The sequence below is a fragment of the Oenanthe melanoleuca genome, chromosome 28 (genome assembly GCF_029582105.1).
Source record: "Oenanthe melanoleuca isolate GR-GAL-2019-014 chromosome 28, OMel1.0, whole genome shotgun sequence".
Taxonomy (NCBI): domain Eukaryota; kingdom Metazoa; phylum Chordata; class Aves; order Passeriformes; family Muscicapidae; genus Oenanthe; species Oenanthe melanoleuca.
The window spans coordinates 2,801,606-2,829,378 of NC_079361.1; the positions used below are offsets into that span (position 1 = coordinate 2,801,606).

General features: G+C 52.0%; 1 protein-coding gene across 4 annotated transcripts in view; it reads right to left on the reverse strand.

The window, feature by feature from the left end:
- CELF5 (CUGBP Elav-like family member 5) overlaps positions 1-27,003 on the reverse strand; it is a 34,380-nt gene extending 7,377 nt beyond the window's left edge. Inside the window, exons 1-6 of one of the 4 annotated variants that reach the window (XM_056512620.1) lie at positions 26,653-27,003; positions 20,217-20,299; positions 9,067-9,115; positions 2,569-2,697; positions 1,922-2,001; positions 837-983 (exon numbers count right to left, since the gene is read on the reverse strand). In XM_056512620.1, coding sequence (XP_056368595.1) covers positions 837-983; positions 1,922-2,001; positions 2,569-2,697; positions 9,067-9,115; positions 20,217-20,299; positions 26,653-26,944 — 780 coding nt within the window. In that variant the 5' untranslated portion in view covers positions 26,945-27,003. Of the gene's footprint in view, positions 1-836; positions 984-1,921; positions 2,002-2,568; positions 2,698-9,063; positions 9,116-20,216; positions 20,300-26,652 lie in introns of all 4 variants that reach the window. The other 3 variants (XM_056512619.1, XM_056512622.1, XM_056512621.1) reach the window with 3 other exon arrangements.
- Between the last annotated feature and the right edge of the window lie 770 nt (positions 27,004-27,773).

Sequence of the window (27,773 nt, forward strand, 5' to 3'; positions counted from 1 at the left end):
ACATGAAGGAAAGGATGGCACATCAAGGAGCTGCTGAAGCCAGAGGAGGTGTCCACATGCATAAGAATAAGTTTATTTGCACCCCCCCTTAGAAAATTACTTCAGTAACAGTATCTACTTTTGACTTCTTTGTAGACAGAAGAATCTCCTGCCTTGAGCAATTTCTGAGCCTCCTTCCATGGGCTTTACACTTGGCAGCAGAGACCTGAAAATGCAGTCACTAAGGAGGCTCAAACAATGCTCCACCACAGCTGATCTGGGATTTGTTGAGTTTGGGACCTACCTCAAACACCAATGGCAATTGCCAGCATGGCTTCAAGGCAAGGAGGTTCTCTCACTAAAACCCAAAGCACAGCCAGGCTGCTGAAACACCTCTGGCTCTGTGCTAGCCATTGCTCCCTCAGCTCCACAGTCCCACTGGCCAAGTGAGAAAACCTGGGAGCCACAGACAGCACTGGGGGAAATAGAGCCCTCCTGGGAATTTCAGCAGAGAGGTAAGTTTGTGAAGCTGGGTCCCAGAGCTCTCCTGCTGCTCCAAAACCAGAGAGACAAACATTTGTGCCACAGAGCCAGAGGAAGGGTTCACAGACATCACCCAGGAAGCAGTGCTGAGCTCTCCTCATGACAAGACAGAAAGGTCATGACTGACCTGTTCCCAACACCTCCAGAACAGAGAAACCCCAGGCTCACTCTGAGGAGACCCCAGCTCTCTGCCCCCCCATTTCCAGGAGAAAAAGGCACAAAAGCCGTGCAAGACAAGGCAGCTGAGTGGAGAAAGGAGGCAGGAGCAGTCCCAGGAGCTGTGTGTGCCAGGGCTGCCCCCGCGGGATACTCACAGCCTGCGCATAGGCGCTGTATGGGCTGAACGGCAGGGAGAGAGATGGAGTGAAAATGCCCAGCTGCCCCACCATTTGCTGCATACGGCGCAGGGTCCTCTCCTTATCTGTGTCAGCAAACTTCACCACTAGACTGGAGGAGGCACCCTAGGCACAGAGAGAGGAGACAGAGAGGAGGCAGGAGAGAAGAGGCGTGGGACAGCCAGAGAGTCAGCGGGCAGCAAGGGAGGAGGGGGCAGGACAGGCGGCAGAGAGGAGTGGGAAGAGGAGCAGAAGAGCAAATATTGGTGTGGAAGTGCTGGGGAGCTGCTCCTGGAACCTGGGCTGTGCCTTTCCCCTTCCATCTGCCCATCCAACCCTTCCCTCTCACACCCCCTGAGCCTCACACAGCTGCCTATGTGGATGTGTGCACACACCAGCTGATGCTGCAGCCAGGAACACCCAGGGCATGGATGGCCACAAGCACCATTGTCCCCCACCATGAGGGTGGCTGGACAGGCACAGCAGCTCCTGGCAGCTGGGAATTCCCTGGCTGCAGCATCACCTGCCCTGCCCATGAGGTGCCCCAGTCCCAGGCTGGAGACTGGCAGAGATGTGCAGCTGCACTTGCACAGGAAGGCCCAGCTACAGGCACACAACCCACACAAGGCACAAAGGGCTCCCACCCACACCCAGCCCGCCCCAGGGGCCTCCTCTGCTGCCTGAGTAAGAGAAGCCAAGGAGTGCTCAGGCACTACAGCCCTGACCACCCATGTGGCTGAACTGTCAGCTTTCCCCCTGCTCAGTTCTGAACTGCTCCAGGTAGCTGCTTCCAAGACAAAATTGTGGCCTGACTTTTGGCTCTCTTTTATTTAGCTTTTATAGCTGTGAGTGCTGTCATTGCCAGTCTGGATGAGCACAGCCACAAACAGCCCAGGGGACAGGATGGTCACTATGAGTGGGGCACACATGTGCACACCCACACAGCTCCCAGCCACACCAGCTGGACACTGCTGATGGTTTTTTGGAGAGTGTGGGGAGTTCCCTGCAGCAGGGGAATGGGACAAGGAGCAGGAAGAGGGTGGGTCCCCTGGCCTTATACTCACGGGCATTGTCTGGCTGCCATGGAGTGCGTGGATTGCTGCCTGAGCCTCTGTGTGAGATGAGAACTTTACAAAAGCACAGCCTGGAAAGGGACAGAAAGAGCACAGGAGATTGCAGTGACAGGAGTGCTGTGAAAGTGCCATCACACAAGAGACAGTGTCTGTATCTCAGGTAAGGCAAAGGAAAGCCACCCCAAGGAAGCAGGGAACAAAAAGGATGACTCATCCCAAGTCCTCTATCCTGGAAAAAAGAGGAAGGGTCTCAAATTATTACTTCAATGATATACTCTACAGATGATGATACCATCTCCACCCTTGCCCCTGATCACCTGTTCCCCAGATTCCCTGTGGACCCCTCACTGTGGGCACAGACACTCCAGCCTGCAGCCCCAGATGGACAGAACAGGCTCAGGAGTGACCCTGAGCTCAGCCAGTCGTGCTCTGCTTCCCCTCCTGTTCCCTCAGTCTCTGCCCACCTTCCCCAGTCCCTCCTGGCAGCAGAGGACTCTCCCTGCCCTGCTCCCCATTCCTGGCTGTTTTATGGGTTCCCATGAGTACAGGGAGGGGAATGAGTGCCCCAGTGAGAAGGTGAGGCTGGTGAGCACCACCCAGAGCAGGGACAAAGGGCAGGACACACGGAGGGTTCACACCTTTGCTGTTCCCATCAGGTCCACGGAGCACCGTGCATTCATCAATGACCCCAAACGGTTCAAAGAGCCGGAGCACGTCATCCTCAGACTGCTGCTTATTTAACATGCCCACAAAGAGCTTCCTGTCCCCTAGGGGCAAACACAGAAACATCAACCTTCTATGAGGCTCGCAGTCCAGAGCAGGAGGAAAGGAACACTTATGCACAAAACAGCCTGGTGTTAAAAACATGCCTGGCATGGGAATGATTTGCTGTTGGCTGAAATGCTTCCAGGGGTGAAAATGCAGGGTCTGCCCAAGCTCCTCACACCTTCAAGGGTTTCTGTGGCTTCCCCTGTCCTACTCTTCCCAATGGAAAACAAAGGATTAATCATTTCCTTTCATTTATTAGCATTTTCCTTCGAATAAAAAAAAAAAAAAAAAAAAAAAAAAAAAAAAAAAAAAAAAAACAACAACAAACCAAAAACATAGTAAGAAAAACTGTCTGGGCAATCCCACTTCTATTGATCAGCGGGTGAAGTCCAACAGGTGCCTCAGGAAATACAACAGGGTGATATATTCCAGGATCTTTAACTTCTGTTTCCTTAGTTGCTGTGTAACCAAGCATCTCAATTTCCCTTTGCCCTTCCCCACCCCAGCTGTGTCCCAAGGCCTGGAATAAACCCTGGCATCCTGGGTTCCAATCTGCCCCACTGCAGGATCACCCAAATACCAGACAGTTGAGTGAAGGCCAACCATCATCTCCATGGTCCCTGCTTCCCTCTCTCCAGTGTTTTGTGTAATCCTGTCACACTGGCAGGGAGCTGGGAGAGTGACCAACACATCCAGGACTGAGCTCAGAGTCCTTCTGTGTTCATTCTCAAAGACAGAAGTGAGGATTATGGTTTTGTTGGGAGGGATAAGTGGCAAGGAAGGTGCAGAGTGCCTTCTCCCACTCTCACCCCTCAGCACCCACAGGAGCCCATCCCACCCTGCTGCTGTCCAGCCAAGCACAAACACAGCAGTGTTTGGGGCAGACTGATGTGAACAGCAGCAGAACAGCACAACACTGAAATCCCAGCCTGAACACCAGCCCAACCTCTGTCTTCAGCGGGGAGCAGAGCTAACCCTCCCCCAGTGCCCCAGATCCGTGTGGGAGCAGCAGTGCCAGAGGATCCCTCATTGTTAGTGACAGATCAGAGGGGCTGGCTGCAAACACACCAATGCAATGTGACGCACGTCAGGGGCAATAGCCAGGGAGCTGCTCTCTGCTGGAGAGTGCAGTGACCTGAAAAACAACAGCTCTTGGAGCTATAGCAGCACAGCAGCTCCGGGGGTGCTGTGCACAGTGCCAGCCGAGGATGGCACATGACACATTCCCACTGTCACCAAGGCTGCCCCAGCCCCAGCCCTGCTCCCCTTGGCTCCTGGGTTCCCCACCCAGGTGAGGAAGGGAGGCACCTTCCCTGCTCTCAGCCAGCACACACAGGCAGGAGCTGCCCGTGCCATGGGTCCCTCACAGAAAAGCAGATGCACACACAGCACTACAGGACGAGCACAAAGGCTGGGACACACGCCCTGAACACACACATCCCCAGCCCCCGGGGATGCCTTCCAGAACGAAACTCCTCAGTGAGCAAGAGGAATGTGCAGACAGCCACACTCACCCAGCACACAGACACCACAGGAGTCACCTCACCCTGCCCCAGAGCCCAGCACAGGCTCAGCTCTCCTGCAGCCCCAGGCAGACATGTGCCACTTGTGTCCACCACACACTCACAAAGTTAGAAGTGCTACAGCCCAGGCTCTTAACCCACCCCCAAGCAGATACTCCTGATTTATATAACTAGAAGTGGCTGAAATATATGGCTTTGCATATTTTTTTAAAGGCCAGATTTCCCAGCTTCCCCATTTTCATGAATCCCTGGTAACTACACCCATGGGAATTTAATCCCCTTCTGTTTTCCTTGTGATTCTTTCTACATTTCTTCCTGCACCTGCATGGCAATGGCTGCATTTGGAGACATTATTTCAGCTGATCGAGTCCATTCAAACTGGTGATGCCCAATAATCCCCAGCCAAGGCACAGGAGTTGATAAAGCAGCTGCTGTTCAGCTGCCTTCTGAGCAGGGAGAAGCACCTGCCCCCACAAGGGCCAGCTCAGGAGTGTTGGTGGTCAAACCAACCAAAAAAACAGCACACAGAGAAGGTGAAAATCAGATTGGAAGAGAGGGGGTAAAAAATGGGGACTGGACAGCACAGATTTACAGGGCAGTGTAGAGGAGCATGGACACTATAGGAGCAGCAGCTCTGTGAGCTGGCTGACATCACCTGGTGCCAGATGTGAGCCCAGTTTGGCCATGGCAGGGGACACTGGAGCTCTGTAGGGTTCCCCCTTCCTCCACCCTGAACCTCCACTGCAGCTTTAATTCAGACAAGACACCATGCTGCAGCCTTTGGGTGGCAAACACAGGGAGCTCCTTTAAAAAATCATCAACACAGGGGAGAAATACACTGGGAAACACTTGCACTGACTTTAGTGAAATAATCCTCTGTTCTTTGAACTACAAACAAATAACTGTGGGCTAAGATTTAACAGACAAAAATGCAACTGATGGTCTTGCCTTTCTCTTCAGGGACCCCTGGCTGGCTGGGGCAGGGGGGCTGGAAACCAGTTATCACAGTTATCAGTTATTATATATTATATTTCCAACTAGTTATATTAGTTATTATATTTCAAATAACCAGTTAGTTGGAAAAGTGAGTTACCCCACACCTTGCAATCAAATCAACATCAAATTATGAGTTGCTCATTATTTTCTCTTTCAAAGAGCCCTCAAATTTCCTGGGTAATTCTGGTGGTTTCCTCCTCACACCATTTCTGTGAATCAAAAGCATTTTTCTTTACCCTGCCCTGTGGGAAAAGTCCACTGAAACAGTGAACACTCCATCCCTGCAGCTTTACAGCTCTTCTCTTGTCTGACAGGGCTCACTAAGAGAACCTTTTGGAAGTCCTGCCTTCATGTGGGAATTTCAGCTTTTCTATTTGGAATTTGGAAGAAAGAAAAATGCCAATCTTCCTGGATATGCAACACAAGTTAAAACTGTGACACCTTAGAGACTTAAGCTATAAAGGCAAATATAAATACACACACCAATGGGTTTGGAATCTTTTCTGAATGCTGAGAAGAGCAATAGTAAAAGGGAATGAAATCACTGATAACACCAGATTTTTTCACAGTGAATCCTGTTTCATTCTGCCTGGTTCTGAAGACCACACATAGGAAAAGGATACAGTTTGTTCCCTTTGGATGCCTCTGCAGCAGCTGGGGATCTCTGAAAGGGATCTTCTGCTGCTGATCTCTGCATCTTGGAGCCCAACCCATGATCCAGGATCCTCTCAGTTCTGTCAGCTTCCAAACAGGGCTGTTCTCCCACAATATCCAGGCTGACTCATCCCTCCCCAGCTGGGCTGGAATGCTGCAAATCCTTTCACCTGATCTGCTGTCAAAGCCTTTCACCTGATCAGTGATCCTAAAGCCATGGGCTGATCCCAAACCCACTGCCATTCTCAGAGCTGATCCCAAACCCACTGGCATTCTCAGGGCATGAGCTCCACCACTCTTCAGCTCCCCAGCAGCAATTCCTGCAGCACTGGAAGCTCTCCTGTCCCCTCCTCAGCACAGCACACCCTCCCCTCCTGCTGTTTTCCCCTTCACTTTCTCTACAGCTCCCGATTTTCACCCTCTGATTGGCAATTTCCCGTGCTGTCCAGCGAGCAGGGAAATTCACTCTGATCTCTGACTGTCGAGTTCCCATGGAAACGTGCTCTGGGCACTGTCAGCAGGAGGGGAGCCAGCACAGAGCTGGTGATGAAGGTACCAGGGAACAAGCCAGGGGTTGATGCTGTGGCCAAGAGAGAGCACACAAGCACTGGACACAGCTCCTGCAAAGCCAGTGAATTCAGGTCACCTGGCCAACAGCAGGATCAGGAGAGAGGGAAGCTCAGTTCTGGCTGTGGGTGAGATGCAGCAAATCTCCCTGGGAGGCAGAGAGAGCCTCCTCATCCCTGGGCAGTGCTGAAGGGCTGGGGTTACCTGTCATGCCCCATCCCTGCAGCCCAGTGCCCCACACAAGCACAGCAACCCCTCTGCTCCTCTGTTCCTCTCCTCCTGGCACTCCAGGCTCCCAGCAGAGTGCAGGGAAAAGCTGACAATGTCCAGCCCAGAATCACAAGTCCCACTCTGAACTAATGCAGGCAGCAAATTTTTGGTAGTGAATTTCTTCTGCAGGGTGCAGGAACACTGAACATCCAGATATTGCCACACAGCCCCTGCAGAGCTTGGCCAAAACTGCCCCTTTAGCAGAAAAATGAGCATCTCCCAGACCCAGAGACAAATTCTGGTGCTCTAACTTCATGTTCTTAATTCAGGGTGCTTCACTTGAGAAATGTCAGTCCCTGGTGAGCACAAAAGTGGTTCCCCTTCAGGGATAATGCAGAGCAGTGCCTCACTGATAAACTCCTAATCCATACACTTCTGCCCTGCCCCAAATCTTTTTTTCACATCCTGCCAGTGTGGGGCTATTGCTACAGGGATATTGCTCTTCCCAGATCTGCAAAGCTGTTCAGCCACTTCTCTGACAGGTGGAGCATCACAACAGAAACATTTCAGAAGAGCAACCTGTCTCAGACAAACACAGGGTGCTGTCTTGATGCTGCTCCTGCCTCAGGAAAAAATCCAGTTTGCCATGGATCCTGTGGGAGCTGCTTGTTCCTGAGCTCTGCAAGGAGCCTGGAGGGAGGTGCACAGGCTGCAGGAGACAGGTGTTCAGACTCCAAAGATTTCTGTTCTTGTCCATGGGAAGCAGAGTTGATGTACTGACATTTGTAACTATTAGGGAATGTGGCACTTTTCATAAACTTGAGATTTCAGAGTCCAGTGCTTGTTTCCAAACCAGCACCCTGGTTTTTAACCTGCTGACCTGTTCCAGCTCGATTTGACAGAGGCATCAGAGATGCCACACCCATCAGGTGGGTGTGGATTGAAGAGCTCTCAGCAGCAAAAGAGAGATGCAGAGATGGCCTCAGCCCTGATTAGACACCAGAGGTTTAAGCTGCATTCACCAGAAAACACAAACTTTTATTTTTTTAAATCAGTGTGGTGAGGAAGGACTGACCCTACCTAAAGGTTGAATCCAGAGGCAATGTATCAGTATCAGTGAGAAGCCAGCCCTCCCCACCCACTGCAGGCATCTCTAAAGGATCTCTCATCCATTCATAACTTCATTTTCAACAGTGAGAGTGAAACATCCTGAAAATTCTGGTCTCTTTTTATTGTCTATAGCACACATAAGGACCTTAAATTCAACCCTAAACCAAGGGGTTGAAGTAAAATGCCCAGACTTCAGTAAAACTTAGGTGTACTATCCCTCAAGGAAATAACCAAGTGTTATAGATTCAATCTGACTTAAAAGAACTTTTTTAACCAGGAGTATCACACAACCATAAGTACACACATTCATATAAAATATTATAAAATATATCTCATATTCTTGACAGTACAATAACTGACAGTCACTACAAACTGTTTGGAAACATAAAACAAAAGTCTTCCAAATCTAAATAAAGCATGCAGGACATGCTGTCCCACAGCACAAACAGCAGAACACAAACCCTCCCCTGGCCTCTACTGAACTGCTTTCAGGGGCAGCACCAACAGCACAGGGCATGGAGAGGCAGATGTAGGAATGGAGAGAAAAGGCAAAGAAATAGATCAGTAAGGCAAGGAAAAGAAGCAAAATGAGTTAATGGATGTGGAAAGGGCTGAAGTTGCAAACCTTCTCCACCTGGAGGAGGAATTTGAGCTGCTGAGAGCTCCCCATTAAATTACCAGATGCTCTTGTTCCCAGCCTTCCAGCTCTGAACTTCTCAGTACATGCTGCTCTGACCAAGCTGGACCCTGCAGGCTGACAGCACCTCCATCTCAGGATCCTTTCCCTTCAGACATTATTTCCCCATCATGTGATCTTTTCTGCAACAGCATTTTGGCCTTGACAATGTGCTGGGGCTGAGACAGCTCAGCAGTGAGGGGGGAGGCAGTGCAGGGAGTTGCAGACAGGAGAATCAGCTGCAGACCAGTGAGCTGAACACATTAAAAAGCCAGTGCTGCTGCAGGGATCTGGCTCTTATTGGGCAGATCTGGTGTAGGAATGAAGGAACCTCTTCCCAAAGGCTTCAGGAGCCTCAGTGCCACACAGGTCTGCTTCAGTAGTGTCCTGGGGCAGACACTGCCAGGCTGGTGGCACCTCAAATAGCTGGGAGAGAGTGGGGGGGCAGCCACACCATCACCCTTAGGACCTGGTGTGCTGTCAGCTGTGTCCCTACACTGCCCTCCTGCTCTGCCACACACAGCCTCCTCCTCACACACAGGAAGGCAGAGCCAGGACCCTGTGTCCCATTTCCTGGTCCCCCTCACAAGCACAGGGCCACCAAAGGAGAAACAAGGAGAGATGACAACTACCTCCACGGCTCTCGCTGTCCGCAGGCTTCACCTGGATCGGGCGCGCCATCTGCAAGGGAACAGAAATGCAGAGGTTATTGCTTGGCCCACTGCCCAGCACAGGCTGCTAAAGGCTCTGCCAACAGGGCAGCAGGGCAGAGGCAGCAGGGAAACCAAGACACTGTGATGCCAAGCAGTACCCTTGAAGAAGGGATCATTTTTTCCAAAAGGAACCTGGCGCTTCTCCCTGCTCAGCTCTCCTGGAATGCCCACCATGCAGAAACCTCCTCAGCTGCTGCAAGTGGCACAGAAAGGGCTCTGAGGAAGCAGCTCATCACCATGTGACTGGAGCCTGAACAGTGGTCAGGGTGGCCTGAGGTGAGACTGTGCCTGGAAGCTCTTCCTGTGTCTGCCCTGACTCAGTGCAGGCATGGCCACGTCACCTAATGGAGCCACTCACTGTCCTTGCAGCAGGGAAGAGACACTGCCTCTGAACTTGGCTAGGAGCAGCACAGCAAGCAGGCCTGTGCTGTTTCCCCTTCCCCAGCCCTCATGCAGACAGCTCTCTGCACCAGAGCAGCTCTGGGGAAGGGCAGTGCTGCTCTCCAGCAGCATCTCTCATCTCTGGCCCACTGGGGCAATGCTCAGGTTGAAAGTGGCAAAACTCCTCTCACTTGGGTGTGGAGAAGAGGTTTTTTCCTTCTCTTGCAGCCATTAGTGTCATCAGCAGTAATCCAACCACAAACAAGCCTGAAGGGTAGCTTAGCTCACATGGTAAGGGGACATGAAGAGACAGAAGTAGCTGCATTAAGGAACCCACAGCTTTAACTGTCTGGTTTGAAAAGCAGGGCAGAACTCATCTGCTGGCAGCTCTGTGTGTCCTGTGCTGCCCAGAGAGGCAGCTGACAAGCTGCAGCCTCCTTTCCCAGCTAGCAGGATCCAACTGCACCAGAATATCCCCCGAGGAATGGTGCACAGGGCAGATTTCCACATTCACAGCACATCTCACTCCATCTCTCTCAGCATCATTCACAGAGGCTGACAGTGACCTGAATCAATGACATTCATAATAAAAAACAATCAGAGAATATGGCAGGGAAGGCCTGCACACGAGCTGCAGGTCCAGGCATAGTCTGCCCCTCTCTTAGGAAACCCCTGATGAAAAACAGCAACAAAACAGAAAATGAAATCAAGCCACAGAAGTCCCCAAGTGAAATGTGTTTAGAATCCAGCATGCAATATGTAGAGGACTGTCAGTCTCCCAAGTGGTGCCTGAGCCAGACTGGCCAGACACCAGAGGCAGAGCCCACATTCCCAAAAGCTGGAGGAAATCTGTAAGGTGGCTTTGCAGTTCCCAGGACAGAGGTGCCAACCAGGAGGTGACAGGCTGGCATGGCATGGCACACAGCCTGGCAGCTGGGGCTGTGACTGATGGTTCTCAGGCAGGAGAGCAGAGGTGGGAGCAGGCCCACACAGCTCCTGCCTCCAGGATTGATCCTGGGGCTGCTGATAACGGCCCCAGGGATGGGCTGGCAGCTCCTGAAGGAAGGCCAAGCTCCTGCCGTGCTGCACCTCAACAGACAACAACCCCAAGACCTGCTGAATCATTTAGGGAAGAGGGAGAGGCTGCAGATCCTTTTCCCACTCTTGATCAGCTGCAGGGATTTGCAGAGCTCCTGATATCCTGCTGCTGCTGCCATGTGGCCCCAGCACTTGCAGCACTGGAACTCACCCAGGAGCTGCCAAGGGCCCAGCACCCCGTTCCTGAGCTGAGTGGGATGTGGGGCAGGGATTCAGGAGTCTGTGGTCAGAGATTGTTCCACAAAACCTCCAATTTCCTTGCTGAGAGGCTGCTGTCAGTGCTCCCAGTCCCTGGCACCCTGCCTGTGAGAGCTGAGGCTGGCAGAGCTGTGAGAGCAGGCTGAGTGGGAGAGGGCAGGAGCCCAGATGTGTGCTGAGAGGAGAGGGCTCTGTGCAGAGCCAGGGCACAGCTGGCCACGTCACATCCAGGCCCTGGATTCCCCCAGCACCAAGGAACAGTTTTGTTTCTACCCAGGATGGAAAACCAGGGCTGAACTAGCAGACCTGATGGGGAGGGAGGTGGAGGGACAGACTGGGATCTCAGCTTCTGTGAGGAAGCCAAAGCCCCAAGGCCATTTGGGGGTAGGAGGGGCAGCAGGGATGCTGTGAGATGCAGTGCACACACATCCAGCACCACCCTGGCAGGGATGCAGGGGGAAGGATGGGGGGAGGCGAGGGGGAGGTTAAGTACCTGAGGCCATCTCCCTGTCCCCTCCCCCAACAGGGCTGTCACTCCAGCTCCCAGTACCTAGGATAAAGGAGGTGTTGTCATGGAAACGGTTATTCACCACATGGAACCTGACATTTGCAGTTGCCATGGAAACCAGCTCTTGGGGGCATTCCCTCTGCTTTGCACAAAAGAGACATTTTGATATGATCTCTGGGGAAGGGGCCCCCTCTACCCATCTGTCCATCCCTGTCCTTTCCCCCATCCCAGGGCTGTGACCCCGACCCTGCCACCCTGGGCGAGTGCATCCCACAGGGCACTGCCCCAGCCAGGTGACACAGCTGGCCCACAGCCACAGCACCATGTCCTGGCAGGAGAGGTGGCAGTGCCAGAACAGCAGCGTGGGGTAGCACAGCTACAAACCCATCCCCAGCTGTGGCCACAGCTCCTCTCTTGCCCATCTGAAACAGCACCTGGGGTGGGCACAGCAAGACTTTCCCCCTGCCCATGTCAGACCAAGCACTGGGCCAAGGGCTGCCCATTTCCAGAGGCCTTGCCAGCTTTAGTAACTTGGGAGACACCCACCAAGCTGGGGTTGGGTCTCTGGCTGGTCTTTGTCTGCTCTGGAAGATATGGGTAAAGAGAAGAAAAGAAGATACAAGAAGTTTTGTCCAGATGCTGAGGCTTGGAGAAGAGCAGCAGGATTGTCTGCCAGCTTCACACAGGAGGTCTCCCAGCTGAGGCAGAGGCAGCCATGGTCCTCCTTGCACAGAAGGGACACCCAGAGGTTCCCATGAAGGACACCACCACTTTTATCCTTTTAAGTCTCATGTTGCCACCAAAGATGAACAAATTATCAAAGGCCTCTCAAGCAGAGGGAGTCCACAGCAGCTTTAACTCGACCACATCGGTGTCAAGGCCTTGAGAAGTGTCCCTGGGGGATCCTAAACTTTGTATACAGGTCTCAGACAAAGCTCTGTCCCCTACAGGGACACACAGTAGGGACAGTCAAGTTAGAGGAACAGGGCAGCAGTGAGGAGCCACTTCTGGCCTACACAGCAAGCTCTGGAAGTACAAATTCTCCTGGCCTCCAGTCATCACCTGAGACTGCACAATAATCACAGTAATTTCTTTCTGAATAAGAGAACTATATAAATCCAGCAGTTAGGATGTGCCTGCCTTAAATTCCCAGAGTGAAGATGCACATGGAAGCCTTTTACCACACAGGAACACATAGGTGAGCACTTGTGTAGGATGGAGAATTTGAGCAAATGATTCATGAGCCTGCACCTGCCTCACAAGCTGAGCTTCATCTTCCCTGTTAAATTATTCAGCTGAGCATTATTAGTCCTCATTTCTTAAGAATATCACATTAACATCTAGCACATGCTGTCAGGACACCATGGACCAAGTGTCCCCTGCCCCAGCCCCTCACACTCACACTTCAGGGCTCTCCTTACCTGCTGCTGATGACACTGAGGGCTGTCAGCTCCATGACCCACTGCCCTCAGGAAATCCTCTGGAGCAGCAGTGGGCACCAGATGGGCAGCAAAGCTCCTCCTGCCCTGCTCCAGCTCCTCACTCCCATTTCCCTCTGGCTGGATACACAACTTCCCAACACAGCTGGCCCCACCCTGCTCACAGCTCTCACAGACAGTGTTTCCCTGCCTGCACCCCTCTCTCACACAGTCCTGTGCCTTCGTTGCCTTTCTGGGGGGTTCCTGGTGGGAAGCAACGGGGCAGCCAGAGGGGGCTGAGGCCATCCCGACCTCGGGGGTACTACACAAAGCACAGCAGCCACATCCTGTGCAGCCTCCTGAGAACAGCAGGAGACAGCCACAGGAGGGTCACTGCAGCCCAGAGGAGCCCAGGGACTGCTGGGCCTGAAAGTGTCTGGATTACATCCCACCCCAATCCCAGGATCTGGGCAGCACACAGAAACAGAGAACCCTGCTCTGCTTGGGCTCCCCCCCTGCTGTTGAGGAAATGTACCCTACCTTTGTAATAGTCTTGAGATCAAGAATCTAAGGAAACATTCTGGCACTCCTAAAGTCAGAGGAAGCTTTGCCATTGGTTTCACCAAGGCCAAAATGCACCATTTCTCTCACCACACCCCAAATAAAGACTTCTGGAGGTGAACTGGCTCCCCTTTTTTTTTTTCAGTGCCCAGCATGAGCTGTAAGTCAGCTCAGCAACCTGGTAACCCTGTTCTTCAAGGAGAAGACTCCCAGATCCCCCTTCTTCAGCTTTCAAACTGCAGAAGCTGGATAGAAGGAAAAAGCCCCCTGGGACAGCAGGGCAAGCCTTTCTATTAATTACGAGTGAGTGATGTAAAATAGCCCCTTAGGTGCAATGCAGGGGAACCTCACAGTGTTAAGAGGGTCAGAAGCAGAGTGTATGAAACACACAATGCAGGCTGGCTCCTCTGGGATGTCAGGAACCAAAAGGCATCCAAGGCCATTGGCAGAATTAGGTCCTGGGCTCTCCACTTTACAAATCGTGGGCTCATCCTCCTCTGGCCAGTTAAAAATGCCCTGCCTGAACGATCATAATCACCTCTAACTGGGCAGAGCACATAAATCTAAATGCTAATTTGTTCATTTGGATTCCGTTTCTGATTGGGAATGCAAGCAGGGATGGATTGGTGCCAGTCTCAGTGCTCAAGTACCCTACTTGCATCTTCCCTCTGACATCTCAGCGTGCCTCAGTCCTGCCCAGAACCATCCTTCCCTGAGAAAGAGGGGTTGTCTCATACAGAAACATGAGCAACATTTGTACCAAGTTCTGGCACAGCTCTACAGGCTGCTTATGAATTCACCTCATTCAATCCCACTATGGAGGAGACAAGGATAATTATGAGCAGTGTGTTCCAGGTGGAGGAATCGAGGCATGTGGAGATGAAGATCATGCAGAAAGTCTGTGGCAGGAGCAGGATGTGAATGCCAGATACAAACCACATGGCTTCTGCCTGCATGGCTCAGATACATCTTTTTGCATGAGCAAGGAAGATTGTTGAAGGACTGAAGAAACTGAAAACCCAAAAACTCCTCTAGAAAGGTCAACAAGACCACAAGAGATTGTTCTGGCCTCCAGAAAGCCATGGGCCTGAGGACCCAGGCACAGCTGGGTGCTCAGACCCACAGTCCAGCATCAGCTGCAGCATCTTTCCTCAGCACCTTGCTTCAGAGACTTGCCCAAGTGTCACATTAGTCTCTTCCACTGAAGTACAAAGTGCTTAGCAGGCCTAAGGAATGCTTAGGGCTTAAGGCCTGCAAAAAGCAGGAGTAAGATGCTGTGAGATGGGTCACCAAGTTACCTGAGCAAGTGCATGAAAGCTGCACAGGGAAAAGCTGGGAGCACACACTCCACTGCAAAGGCTTTGATCTTTCCACTGGAAAGGACACCCAGTACACTGTGCCCACTGGTGCACCACTGGTCCAGTGAGCACGATCAGGTGCTTCTCTGTACAAGAGCTGCACCCTCCAAGGACCCCAAAACCCAGGGAAGGGCAGAGCCTGAAGCAGCAGTGTCAGAGCTGATGGGTACAGCAGCTCTGCAGAGCCTGCACAGGCCTCTCCTGGTTGTGCTGGCGGTTCTCAGGCTGCCACTGGGCTGCTGCAGCCATGCCCTTCCCCTGCCCCATGGCAGGGTAATGCCAGTGGCTGGGAAAACACATCTCTGCTGATGTAACAGAGTGGGGCTGGCACAGGGACCCTCAGCCTGCACACAGAGTGGCTGTGCCAGTTCCCTTGGCAACCACAACACTGACAATCCAGCAGAGCGAAACCTCCAGCAATACTGACACACCCACGGGAAAATCCACCCAAAATGGGCCCAAGCCCCAGCACCACCAGATGAATCCCCTGAGCCAGCTCTGAGCTGATAGGAGATAAGCTGTTTCCCTTTAGGGGGGCTGGCAGACCAGAAAAGAGGCCCCAGGTGACTGCAGGATGCCCCTGGAGACAGTGAAATCTCTTTTTTCAAAAAGCCCTCAGTGATGTGGTGTAGTCAGCCCTGCTTTGAGTGGGGTTTGAGCAGAGACCCCAGAGATCTATTCCACCATAAATTATCCCATGATCCCATCTATATCCATATCCACAAACACTTGTGTGCAGGCACACAGCCCAAATGACCCCACGGAGGTGGGAATGTGGAGCCCCACTCAGGAGGGTGGTGGCTCTGCAAGGAGGAAGGTCTGTGTGGGCTGGTGTGCAGGTACAGGTGAGTTCACAAGCACAGGTAAGCAAGATCACTGGGAAGACTCAGCTCTGGGAGCCAAAGTCAAAGCTTTGTGCTGCAAGGAGATGTCATGGCATGGCTGTGCAAAGGGCAGCAATTTCTCTGGAGAAAGGAAGACCCCTTGTGCACAGGGCAGAGCCTGCATGTGTCCACTTGGTCAGCACATGGGAAAGGGTGCTGATCTTTAATTTCACTGTCCTTCCAATTCCACAGGGAACAGAAGGCAATGTCTGCCTTGGCAGCTCTCTCTTCAGTGTAGGCACTTCCCTGGGCAGCTGCTTTGCCTCACTGAGAGTTCTCAGCCCCTCAAGCCAAACCCTCAACAGCACAAGTATTTTCAACTCCCTCTGCACTGAACAGGCACTTCTGCTGCTTCTTGCCCAGGGGCTGCTTTAGCCCAGCACCTTCATGTCCTGGTGCTGCCATTTCCATGAGATAGCCTTGGCATGCTATCAGATAATGCTGGATGGCTCTCAGGAACTTGCCTATCAAACCTGCAGCATGGACATGGGAAAAGCTTCTCCACCCTGCCCTGTTCAAGGGTTCAAGCTGCAAAATTAACAAGTAGGGCCCAGCTTCAAACCTCAGCCAAACATTTAGACCACCTGAAACTTTCAGAAATACTGGTCCAGGCTGGCTTCACACCAGCACTGCACAAAGAGAGGGGAAGGAAGAATGAGATGCATTGTCCTCTCCACCAAAGTCCCTCCAGTCACCTGTGCTGCCTCCTACCAGCACAGGCTGTGGATGCTGACAGATGGCCCAGGTGAGCCCTGTGGCAGCACAGGACACAGCCTGCCCACAGGGATACCTCTGCTCCAGCTCTGCACTAACACTGGTGCCCAAGCACCTGAATTAGTGCTGCAGCATCTCAACCCCTGGTGCATTCCCAGAGCCTCTGTCTGCTCTCATGCTGCTGCTCTCTGTAATTTTCCATTCCTGTGTCCCTCCATCCATGAGTTCTCCCTATGATGTAGCCACATTTCAGTACCCTCATCACTGCTCTTAAACTGCCCGTATTCCCAGCTTGGATCAATACCAATTTCTGCCACTTACTTGCCTACCTTTCAGCAGGCCTTTCTTTGTTCTGCATAGAAATAAAACTGTAACTGTACCTTGCCAAAAGAATTACTTTTTTAAACCTCCCCCCCTCCACTTCCTCCCTCTATTCTTCTTCCTCTTCTTCTTCAGGAGCAATTTTATGTAATTTGCAACTGTCTGGCTGCAAATGAAAAGAGACATAAAGCGTTTCTGCGAAATATTGAAAAGCTGGATGCTTTTCCCTCAAATTTCACTTAGCAAGAGGCTTTAACTTGCTGTGTGATCACTGTGTGTCATTAATAACCTCTCCAATTCCTTTCAGAACTCAGCAAAGTGAAGGCACAATCACGAATCAAAGGCATGGGTTATTGAGATATAATATCATCTCACTGAGGAAGGGAGGAGTGTGCCAGGGAGTGGGGAGAAGGTGAAACACTGCACTGCTGGGCTGGCTGGCAGCTGAAGAGGACACTGGATTTAGGAAAAAGCCTTAAAGGCCTGATTTCAACAGTTCACCAGCTCTGAGGGCAGCATAGGTGTTTTAGATAATACAATATGCAGCTGTACAGGTGAGACTGGTTGTGTCACCATCAGATGTGTGGATGTGGCACTGAGGGACATGGCTTAGTGCACTTGGCAGTGCTGGGTTAATGGTTGGATTCAATGATCTCAGAGGTCTTTCCCAACCTGATGATTCTATGACAGTCTTGTTACTTTACACCCTGAGCACACTGGCCCATATAAAAGAATGTAAAAGCCAAAATTCTGTCTACCTCAAAAAAAAGATGCTGAGCCTTACTGTCAAAAAATAAGCTTTTTAGAGTTCAAATTTCATTCAGTTACCATACATCCAACAGCACTCAATTCAGAAACAAAAGAGAATTTTGACCTCACAAAAAGGAAACTTGCCCCAAATGCCACAAGAATAAATACAGACCACAGAGATTCCTATTGACTTTTGTGGAAAACCTAAACTATAAATATAACTATATATAAAAGCTTAGGTAAGCTGCACTGCACTCAAGGTGGGCTGACATTGCTGGCATCAGACCTGAAGACCTCAGCAACACCTCTGTGCACCCAGACCTACCCAGTGACAGCCTGCAAGAGAGCCCAGCAATTCTGCTCCAGCTACTGATCACAGCCTAAAACTATCTCAGGAACCATACCAAAGCCCTTACCAAATCCTCAGCCTAGACCAGAAAAGTCATTTTGTCTCTGTATTCTGGTTCATAAACTGTTGAGTTCAACCACAGCTCTCTGCATTGGGACCAACAAAGGAAGGTACTTTGGTTCTTGTGGCATCTGCAATTGCTTGGTGGTACAACAGCAAGTGAAGGATCAGCACAAGATCCTTCCTCTGCCAGTTTGATCTCCTGCTATCTCTAAACCTGCTGAAGCTTGGTCATGCATTCAGGTGAAAGTTTGTGCCACCCTACACTTCATAACCCTTCAGCTCTCTCTCTTCTCCTGCTCTGTGCAATACAGAGGAAAGATATGGGTAGAATGCACAAGAAATTGGTTGTTAACAAGAGTGTGGCCCACTGACTGAAATCTCAGTGGTGTGGTCAGTGTGTTCTGTGCTCTGCCCAGTGCTGGGGCCATGGCTAAACTCCTGGGAATAGGCTTTGCCCCACAGATCATCAGAAGATGAATCAGATGTGAATGTACAGAGATGAAATTTTATGTCCTTGCTCCCAAAACAGGGAAGCAATTGCCTGTCCCTCCTGTCTGTGATTCATTCCCTGATCAGCTGGGCCACAAGGACAGGTGATGCTACACAGACACCTGCAAACCACGGCTGAAAGCTACCTCAGCTCACCCAACCCTGTCCAAGCAAGTAACCACCTCTAAATGACCAAAGACAAGAGAACTGTGCCTTCTTGGTCACTGAGGGACTGAACAAAAGAGAAACTGAATGTGATGAAGTGGTATATTGGCAGCCTGAAAATAGACAGCTCCAAATGCAGCACAGCTCATCTTCATCCTAATCCTGAAACATAATTACACCACACTGCTCATTAACTGTCTCCAGACAAGTATGTTCAAAAGTACTCACCTACCACAGACTTCTTACTGTTCCCAAGCAGTGTCTTACACCTCCCTTAACATAAAAAGCCTTTAGATCACCACATCATAGATAAATTGCTGCTTCAAACACTGCTCCATGCAGCTCTCTACAACCCTTGAGAGCACAGACAGCAGAGCACATAGTGAAACATGCAACAAATCCCTGATGTAGAACTGTAGCAAAACTGAGATTGCCTTGAATTCACCAAGCCTCACATGAATATTTTTTCAGAGACATGTGTGACTTCCCCACTGCATTAACAGCACTGTACCATGACTCCTCTCAACTGCTCCTCCATCCTTTGACTTGTTCTTATAGGCACTGTCAGCTCTGCTCTGGACCAACACATGAGGCTGCTTTAGTTTAAAAATCCAGCCATTTCCCATCACACAAAAATAACTCAGGCAGATTTGTGCTGGTTATCTGTACTCTTCCCCCTGGCATTCCTGAGATAAGAACCCTGTTAAGTGGTAATTAAGTCACTTGCATTTTCCAGTACTCAGATACTAGCACAGGTCCATGCAAAAGAAGCACAGGTAAACAAATACAGAAAAGGATGTGAGTGTGTGTGGGTGTGGGTGTGTGTGTGTGTGAAGGTTTTGAGGGCAGCTGGGAGAGGTGAGGGAAGCTCTTTGGACCTGTATGGGTTAAAGAGGAAATGTTATGGTTAAGAATTCCTAACCACCCTCCAGAGACCCCTGGTTTACATTAATTATTCTGTTGCCTTGAGCACTCACGGCCTCCTGTGAGCTTCTATCTATAAGTACCCAACTCCTCCTCCTACTCACCTCCAAATGAATCCTTTCAACGTGCTTGATCAACCCCCTCAGTACAGCAAGGGAACTGCCCAGTCAAAGCTCTTAAATCATACAAAAATGGGAAGGGCAACAATCCAGAACTCCTTTCAGCTCTCCAGCAGGTCCCAGGGAGGCAGAGCACTGCCAGGCAAGGAGGGACCTGCTCCAGTGCCCAGCCTTCCTCAAATCCCACTGAACTCTGCCCCCAAGACCAGCTGTGGAATGAGCAAGACCTAGGAACAGACCAGCAATCCTTTTTTTACCTAAATAACCTATTTCTCTTCCAAACAATGGCATGTGGCAAGTGTACATTTTTTATTTTTGAGAGGCTGATCCAATTCAGCCACTGCATCAGAGTTCCAGCCAGGCACCCTGCAGGGCAATGGCAGAGTAGGATTGGATGCACACCTGGAAAAGGCTCTGGTATCTTATGTCAGGTGAGTTTTTCAGCAATGCCCACTGTGCACCCACACACTTCACCCCAAAGCCCACAGCTCCCTAGTGACAGGGACAGAAAGCTGAAGGTGTCCTGTCACACCATGGAGTGCAAAGAGCAGCACAGAAACAGGCCTGGCCAGAGAAAAGAAAGAAGCAGCAGCCCTGAAGAACAGAGCTGTGCTTCCAGTCCCATATACCTGTTCTAACCCCTGGAACACCCTTCTCTTACACAGGCAGGAAAATTGATCTAAGCCACTTCTTGCCCTTGCTCCCCCCCCTCAAAATTCCCCATCATCCTGCCCATGGCATCAACTCCAGACAATTCACTGGGACTTACCCCTGGCAAAGTCTTCTGTTCATGCAGTGCTGTCTGGGCTTTGATGGCAGAGTCTCTGGCACAGTATGTGAGGAATGCACAACCTGCAGCAGATACAGCGAGTGTCAAGTTAGGCACTTGCAGATGAACATCAACACAAATGTTACATAATTTGGATGTGTCTTAAGCTCCAGGCGAAAAAGAAGACAAAGAAACAACATTAAAGGACTTGCAGGCCACATCTAAAGTCTATTAAGAGCTGGAAAAGGGTCCCAGTGAATCAACAGGGCTTGACACAGGTGCTGAACAAGGTGAGACACAATAGGAGAGCAAAAGGGAAGCTGATCTTGTCTGTGGCAGAAACAGTCCCAAACACAAGGATCAGGAGAGAGGCAAGGATCAGCATGATTACTGATTAAAAAAAGAAAAGAAGCAAGGAAAGAAGGAAAGTATCTGGGATTTTAGGCTTATACAAAAGCTCCATGATCCAGATTCACAAATGAGGCAAAGCTACAGCAGGAGAGGCCTGGCCTTGTGTGCTGTATAATGCACACAAACACACACCAATGTCCATATGCAGCACAAGGGCAAGACAGAGCCCAGCAGAGCATCCTGCATTCTGCAAGGACCAACTTCAGCCAGATAAAAAGCACAGAGAAAAGGCCAGATCCTGACATTCTTAGTCAAGATATGACTCAACATCTCAGACGAATGCTGGAGCCAAGGGAGGGGGGGAGGAGTTGTAGCCCCTCCAGGAAGAAGAGGGATCATCTTTGGGTGCTCTGATGCTAAGAATAAGCAAAGGAAAAAATCTGGCTGGTTATCAAGAAACATTTCCTAGCAGAAAGAGATTTAGACTGTGGAATGATCTCCCCAGGGAAGTGCCTGGAGCTCTGTCACTTGAGTTGTTTCAGATGAGGGCAGGCAAAGCACTGGAGAATAGACTCAGAATGCATCCGACCCCCTCACTCATCCCCCTCCTATGCACAGTGGCATTTCACATCCCAAGCAAAGGCAGAGTCCCTCTGGCTTGCTGATGGACATCCCTGTCTACACTGCTGTGCTGGGGCTGCAGATGCATTCCTATGGCCAGAGGGGCCCATTTTTCTGCCTCTACATTCTTGTGCCTGGCTTGGGGTATTCCAAAGCTGCTTCAGCTTTGATCTAAGCCACTGCTTGGCCTCCATGGATCCAAAGGTGGGTGCAGGGGCTGTCTGGACTTCTCTCCTCTACTCCAGTGTGACTTCATGGTACACAACACCCTTAGACCAGGCAGAAGGCAGCTCCTCAGGACAATCCCAAACACAGCAACATAATTATCCTGTTCCTCCATCCCAACTCCAAGAAGTTGCTGCAGGTAAGCACACCTCTTGCTGGGGGGTAAAAACCTTCCATAAACAGCACACAAGCACTAGGTACCTCTAAGAGGTCATTACAGCTCCTTATTGCCCTTTTTGCACCAAGAATGCTGCACCAAAGTCAAATGTGGGACCAACAGGTAATTTAACAAATGCAGGGAGGCCAGGAAGAATGCAGGTAAACACTGTTCTGGCAAAGGCAGCTGGCTCTGGTGTGGTGGGGCAGCTCTCCTTGGCTTTCACTCTCCCCCATGGACTGCTCTGACATCAGGCCTCAAAAGCAGCTCTATAAGCAGAGAGACCAGACTCTATAACCTCTGTGGTCTATTTCTAACAGATTTGAAGGCCTGCTCAGCAAAGCCTCAAACACAGATACCCAATTCCACCTGCTGCTCCTGTCTGCTACTTTGCAAGTCATACAAGACTCATTCTAAGATAATTTGGGCCAGGTTTAGCTTACAAAACTCTGAAGTCAGCAATTGGGAATAAGCAATTTATTCCACTAAAAGCTTCAATGCATTGGTACTATGCCCACGTGCAGTGAAGGCACCAGCCTGGCTTCAGGAGCATCAGCCACCAACCTAAGAAAATTCAGGATAGGTGGAGTTATTTCTACACCATCCTCAAGTCCCATATTCCAGTACTCAAGAACGTCAAAACTGAGGCAAAGCACACTGCCAGGCTCAAAACCCCCAGTCCATGGGAGGAAAAGCTAAAAATAAGAACTGGACAAAGACACAGCATTTAGTGTGGATAAAGGAGAGACACTCCTCACACAAGGAGGTACTGTTATATGCCAGATTTGTAAAGGCCAGCAACACCTACATCCATGAGCACCAATGTGAGCAAGAGCCATGAATCCCCTCCCTAGAGTCCTGTGGTCTTACTCTTCCCTACAGCACAGGCAGTAACACTGCTCATCTTTTAGCAGCTCAGGTACTAAGAGGCAGCAGCTTCCAGAGACAGAAACACCCTGTAACTGTAGAGCCTGAAGATGCCTCACTCCAACTCCAACCCAAGGGCAATCAATTCCTGCTGCTGCTCTGCTTTACAAGGATGTGGGTGTTCACTCAGCAGAAGCCACTTGTGCTCCTTCTCTTCACTCAAGCATGAAGCAGCACTCAGGCAGCCTTTAACATCCAGCCTGGCTTGGGGCTACAGGTACAGGACAGCCTGGTCCACTGCTCTGCCCATGAGCTCTTCGTGTCTCTAAGCCTTGAGGACATTCCTCTCATTCTTATTTCCCCAATAGTAGGAGCCTGGGAAGCTGTACTGGCTCTGGAAAGGAGGGAGCTAAAGATATCAGCTATATCTTTTGGAAAAGATGATTACTGCCCTTCACAACCAGGTGTTTTGGAGGTAGGGTGCAGTAGTCAATTCCATTCTCCTTGCAAAGTCCTGGTCAGAAATACAGGAGAAGGTTTGGAAGAAACACTGCTCTGAACCTAATTGTGTAAATAAATATTTGGGGAAAATAACCTTCCTTTCTGAAGAGCCATTATCTCTTGCACTCCAACTCTGCAGCCACTCCTGGGATGCTGTGACAGGATTCTGCTCACCATGTCTTCCTTGGGTTCTTTGGGCTCCTAAAACCTTGAGCTGAGGCACCCAAGGATGTGCTCAAGAGTGAAGACATGTCCACAGAGGTGCAGGGGGTCTGTCACTCTCACTAGGTTTTCTCACTTCCACATTTCCTGCTTTAGTTAACAGCAAGCTCAGACAGACATGCTCAGGCCCCTTTGGGCACTTCTCACACCAAGTCAGCTGTGCCTGCTGAGACACAGGACGTGGGTGTTAGAGGGTGCTCAGGGTGTGAAGAAGCATCAGCCTGGAAGGTCCCAGGCATCCAGACAGTGCCAATGACCCATTCCCAGCACAGAGATGCAGGACAGCACTCAAACCACAGTCTGCAAAGCCAGGCGACCATCATCCTGCCAAAGACCCCTCTATGCCCCATCAGCATTGGTGGTACCACCCTACTTCCATGGGCTCCAGGAGGGTTTTCAGCTCCCTGCAAGCAGAACCCAGCCTAGTTCCACTTGCAAGAGACTGCATAAAATAAAAATATATATTCTGTGCCTGATCCTCCCTACAAGCTACACATTGACTCTGGAATTTACAGTCACTTCAGATCCTAAATATTACTCCACACATCAGCAGTCTAAAGCCTTGAGCAAGAAAAGGCTGCTGGTTTGCAGGAGGGAGGGATCTCTAGATTCTGCTTAGCATCAGAAATCACATTAAATACTTCAGCAGGGGAAGCATGGAGTCAGTGGGGAGCTAATCTACAAGCCTGCAGAAGCTCAGTCAAAACTGGGCTGCCAGGGAGGCAAGTTGGGCTGAGGGTGTTGTTGTATCCTTGCCCTCTGGAAAAGCCACCTATGTGTCCACACGTCTGCAAGAGGGCTGCTCCTGCTGAATATTCCCCTCAGTCCAGTTTGGCATCTCACACTCTAATCACTCCACTTTCCCTACCATGAGCACTCCTAGGAAACCCATCCAGTTGACACTTGTGAAGGAACTGCCTTCTGCCTAATCCTGTAACACAAGGCCAAAAATTTCCACTTGATTCTCCCCACTCAGCCTCCCCTGACCCATTCCAAAAGCCTGTTCAAACACCTCCCCGCTCTTCCCATGAAAATATTAGCTTTGAGACAAACACTGCCATTAACATGCAAATGAATCTGTGATTAACATAAATAGAAAAACTGCCTCATGAATAATATTAGGCTGGAACAGTATCAGCTACCAGTAGCCAGGTTGCTGAGGTTGCTGAGACATGACTAGTCAGGTACTAACAAAACCATTTCCTAGCAGAGCTCACATTTCTAGATCTCTAAGATTCTCCTCTGTCTCCATCAAATTCATTCATTCTCAGCACCCATATAGGACCAGCTCTTGGACACTGCAGTCCAACTCACATCCTCCAGCCCCTTTTCCACCCTTTTTCCTCCCTGGAGGCAGAGGTGGCTGCTCAGCTCCATGTCAAGCTGCAAGGGAACACAAGAGGACACGCTGGCTTCTCACACCACTGCTTCCTCCCCTTTGGGGAGAGAAAGGGAAAAAAGCAGATGGAAGCTGCATGTGAGCTGTCAATTGGATCTCACTGCAGATCAGGAACATGGGGAGAGAAAACTGAGTCTGCTGTTAGAACTGCCCCAGAAAGGCAGCTTCTGTTCAGTGCAGAAAGGAGCTCACAGCCTAAGTCCCCCCTGCTCAGGGGCTGTGACAGTGCTGCAGGCCACTGCAGCTCCTGGGTCAGGCCTGGCACCTTCCAGGCCTGCTGATGGCAGCAGCTCCTCACCAGGGTGGCTTTCCTGCATGGAGCACAAGGCACTGCAGCCAAACCTGGTAAATGAGAGTGATCAGGCATCAGGGTGGGCTGGGTTGTGGATCTCATTCCCTCGCTGCACGCTAAACCCCCACACACTTCCTTGAGAAGTGATGACTCCTTTGGAGAGGCTGTTCCCAAAACAGGCTGAGGATCTACATGCAAACTCATGGCACCAGGGAAGGAATCCCAGCCTCTCACTTTGTAGAAAACAGGACAGGGAGGGGCAGAGGGAACTGAAGGGCTGTGGAAACAACCCCACAACAACCACCAGAGAACCTCACATCTCAACAGCCTCCGCAGGACAGAACAACCCCTGACCAACAACACCCACAACTACACAAAAAAAAAGTGTTAGAACCAAAAGGATGTATTTATTTTGCTGCAGAAATCCTGCTTTTAACAGCAAGTTAATACCACACACATCTGGCTAATGCCACAGCTGCCCCCTCTAATTTCCATACCTAAGCAAATCCCTAGAATTTGTCTCCTGCCTGGAAGCTGACCTCAGACCACACAGTCTATATTTAAGATGTCAACCAGAATGAAATGTGCAATTGCCTCTTGCCTTGGGCCCATTCTCCTTCATGCTGCGTTTGAAACCTTGCAACTCACCATCCCCTGGCAGCAGGTTTGGATGCAGTTCCTTGCACACAGAGACACACAAGCACATGGCATCCTGGTTCTTCACTCACAACCAGACACACTTCAGCTAAATTCGTGCCAGCCCAGCCCCCACAGGCTTCAATGAGAAATTGTGCTGGAGTTAGATTTGGTCTTTTGTTTGAAAATACACTTGTTTTTCCCTTGTCCTCTTCCCTCTCTGCTCAGTCTAGAATGGTTCACGTTGCCAAGGCACTCGATTTTTCCTACCCTTCCTCCTAAATCAGGACTGAGTGTGGCACGCTCCCTCCAGCATGCACCAACACATGGTTCCATCACAGATCATCTTAGGGCACAGCAGCCCAGGCTGAGCACCGACAGCTCTCAGGGCACTCACTGCCGGTTCCCTGCAGGTTGTTCTACCTGTGCCAGGGAGCGAGGCTGCCATCACCCTCGGATCTCAGAGCAAACAACTCCGTGAGTTCCCTTCCTGCTGGAGCCTGCAGGTCACAAGATGCCGAACACCTGCTGGGGTGGGGTAGAGCCGCTCCACTGAAGGGAGCTGCCCCGCCGAACGCGACAGCTCTTCGATATAAAAACACAACAATAAGCGAGGCTAAAGGAGCCTCCTCAAACTTTTCAGCACCCACCAAAGGTCTTTCAGCGAAGGGAGACCCCTCATCTCCCCGTGTGCCATCGCGCAGGCCCCTCACCTACCCCAAACGCACTGACAGCAGCACACTCGCGGCCGATATTCTTTGTTGTACGGTTTTAAATCCGCAGCGCCGAGCCCTCGCCCGGGTCGGTGTAGCCCCCTGAGGGGACGGCCAGCAGCCCAGCGAGGGTCCCGCTGCGGCCCCCGCGCTCCGCAGCAGCCGCGGCCCGGCCCGCGCTGCCCTCGCCGCCTTTGTCAGCGCAGCCCCCGCGGGGCCGCAGGCCCGGCTGCCGGCGGGGCGCGGGCCGGGGGCTGCGGGGGCTCGGCCGCGGGGATGCGGACCCCGCCCGTGGGCGCTGGGCATGCGGCCGCGTTCCCGGGCAGCGGATCGGGGACCGCCAGCCCCCGCTGAGGGATGCGGGGGGTGCGGGAGATCCGCGCACCGCGGCGGGTCACGCGTGGAGCGACCCGGGGCCCGCCGCCCCTTTGTGCGCGCCGCGTCGCGCTCACCCTTGTGCATGCCGGTGTAGCGGTCCTTGAGCACGGTGAGCTCGTAGATCTTGCCGAACTGCTCGAAGAGCGGCTTGAGGTCCTTCTCCTCCAGGTTGCGCGGGATCTGCCCCACGAAGAGCTTGATGGCATCCAGGTCCTTCATGCTGTCGGGCTGCGCCGGGGGCTCCGCGCCGCCGCTGCTGCTCATGGGGGAGGCTCGGCGCGGCGGCGGCGGCGGCGGGGGCGGCTGCGGCGCTGGCGGGAGCGGCGGCGGCTGCCTCCTCGCCTCGCCCTCGGTGAGTCTGGCCATGCCCCGCGCCCGGCGCGGCTGCGGGCGGGCGGGCGGGGGAGGCAGCGCGGCGGGAACGGCCCCGCCGCCAGCGCCGCCGCCGCGCCGCCACAAAGAGCCGCGCCACAGCGCCCCCTGCCGGGCCCCGCGCCGCGCGGCCCCTCAGGAGCGGGGGCAGCGGGGACGGCACCGGGACCCCCGGGAGCGGCCCGGGAGGGTCACTCGGGTCCGGCCGGCTGGGCCAGGAGGGGGTTGAAGGCGGCAGTGGCTGCCCAGTGAACGGCCATCCCCGCGGGCGAGGGAAGGGCTGTGTTTTTTAGGGCCCTGGGAGCAGGGGAGAGCTCTGAGCACCCAGGAAGGCCGAGCCGCTCCACATCCGTGTCAGAAATTAGCATTCGCCCCATTTTCTCGGTGCCTCAGCGCCGGGGTCTGGAGGCGAAGAGATTATTTAAAGCAGAAAATTTTGTAAGGCAGCCGTGGCCCAGCGGCGAGCGCAGCAGGGCTGGAGGGGGCTTAGCTGGAGGGGAAATCCTGCACGGCCCCAGGCCTACAACAACCCCGGGCAGCTCCCCCTGCCCCTGCCTTCCTGGGGAAAGGCTCCTTCCTTCCTCCCGAGCAGCTCGGCTCCCTCCGGGCTGGGGCTGGTGCTGTGTCAGACCGATGGCCAGGGGCTGGCTGTGGCTCCGTGTTGAAGCAGCCATTGCTAACGGGATCAGCTCTCCCTGCCTGTGGCAGGCTCGGGGTTGCTCTCCCCTTGGCTTCTCCAGCTCTGGCACATCCGTGAGGCAATGAGGGGGTGTCAGCGCTCCGAGCAGCGCAGCCCAGGTGGCTCTGAGCTGTGTCACCTCAG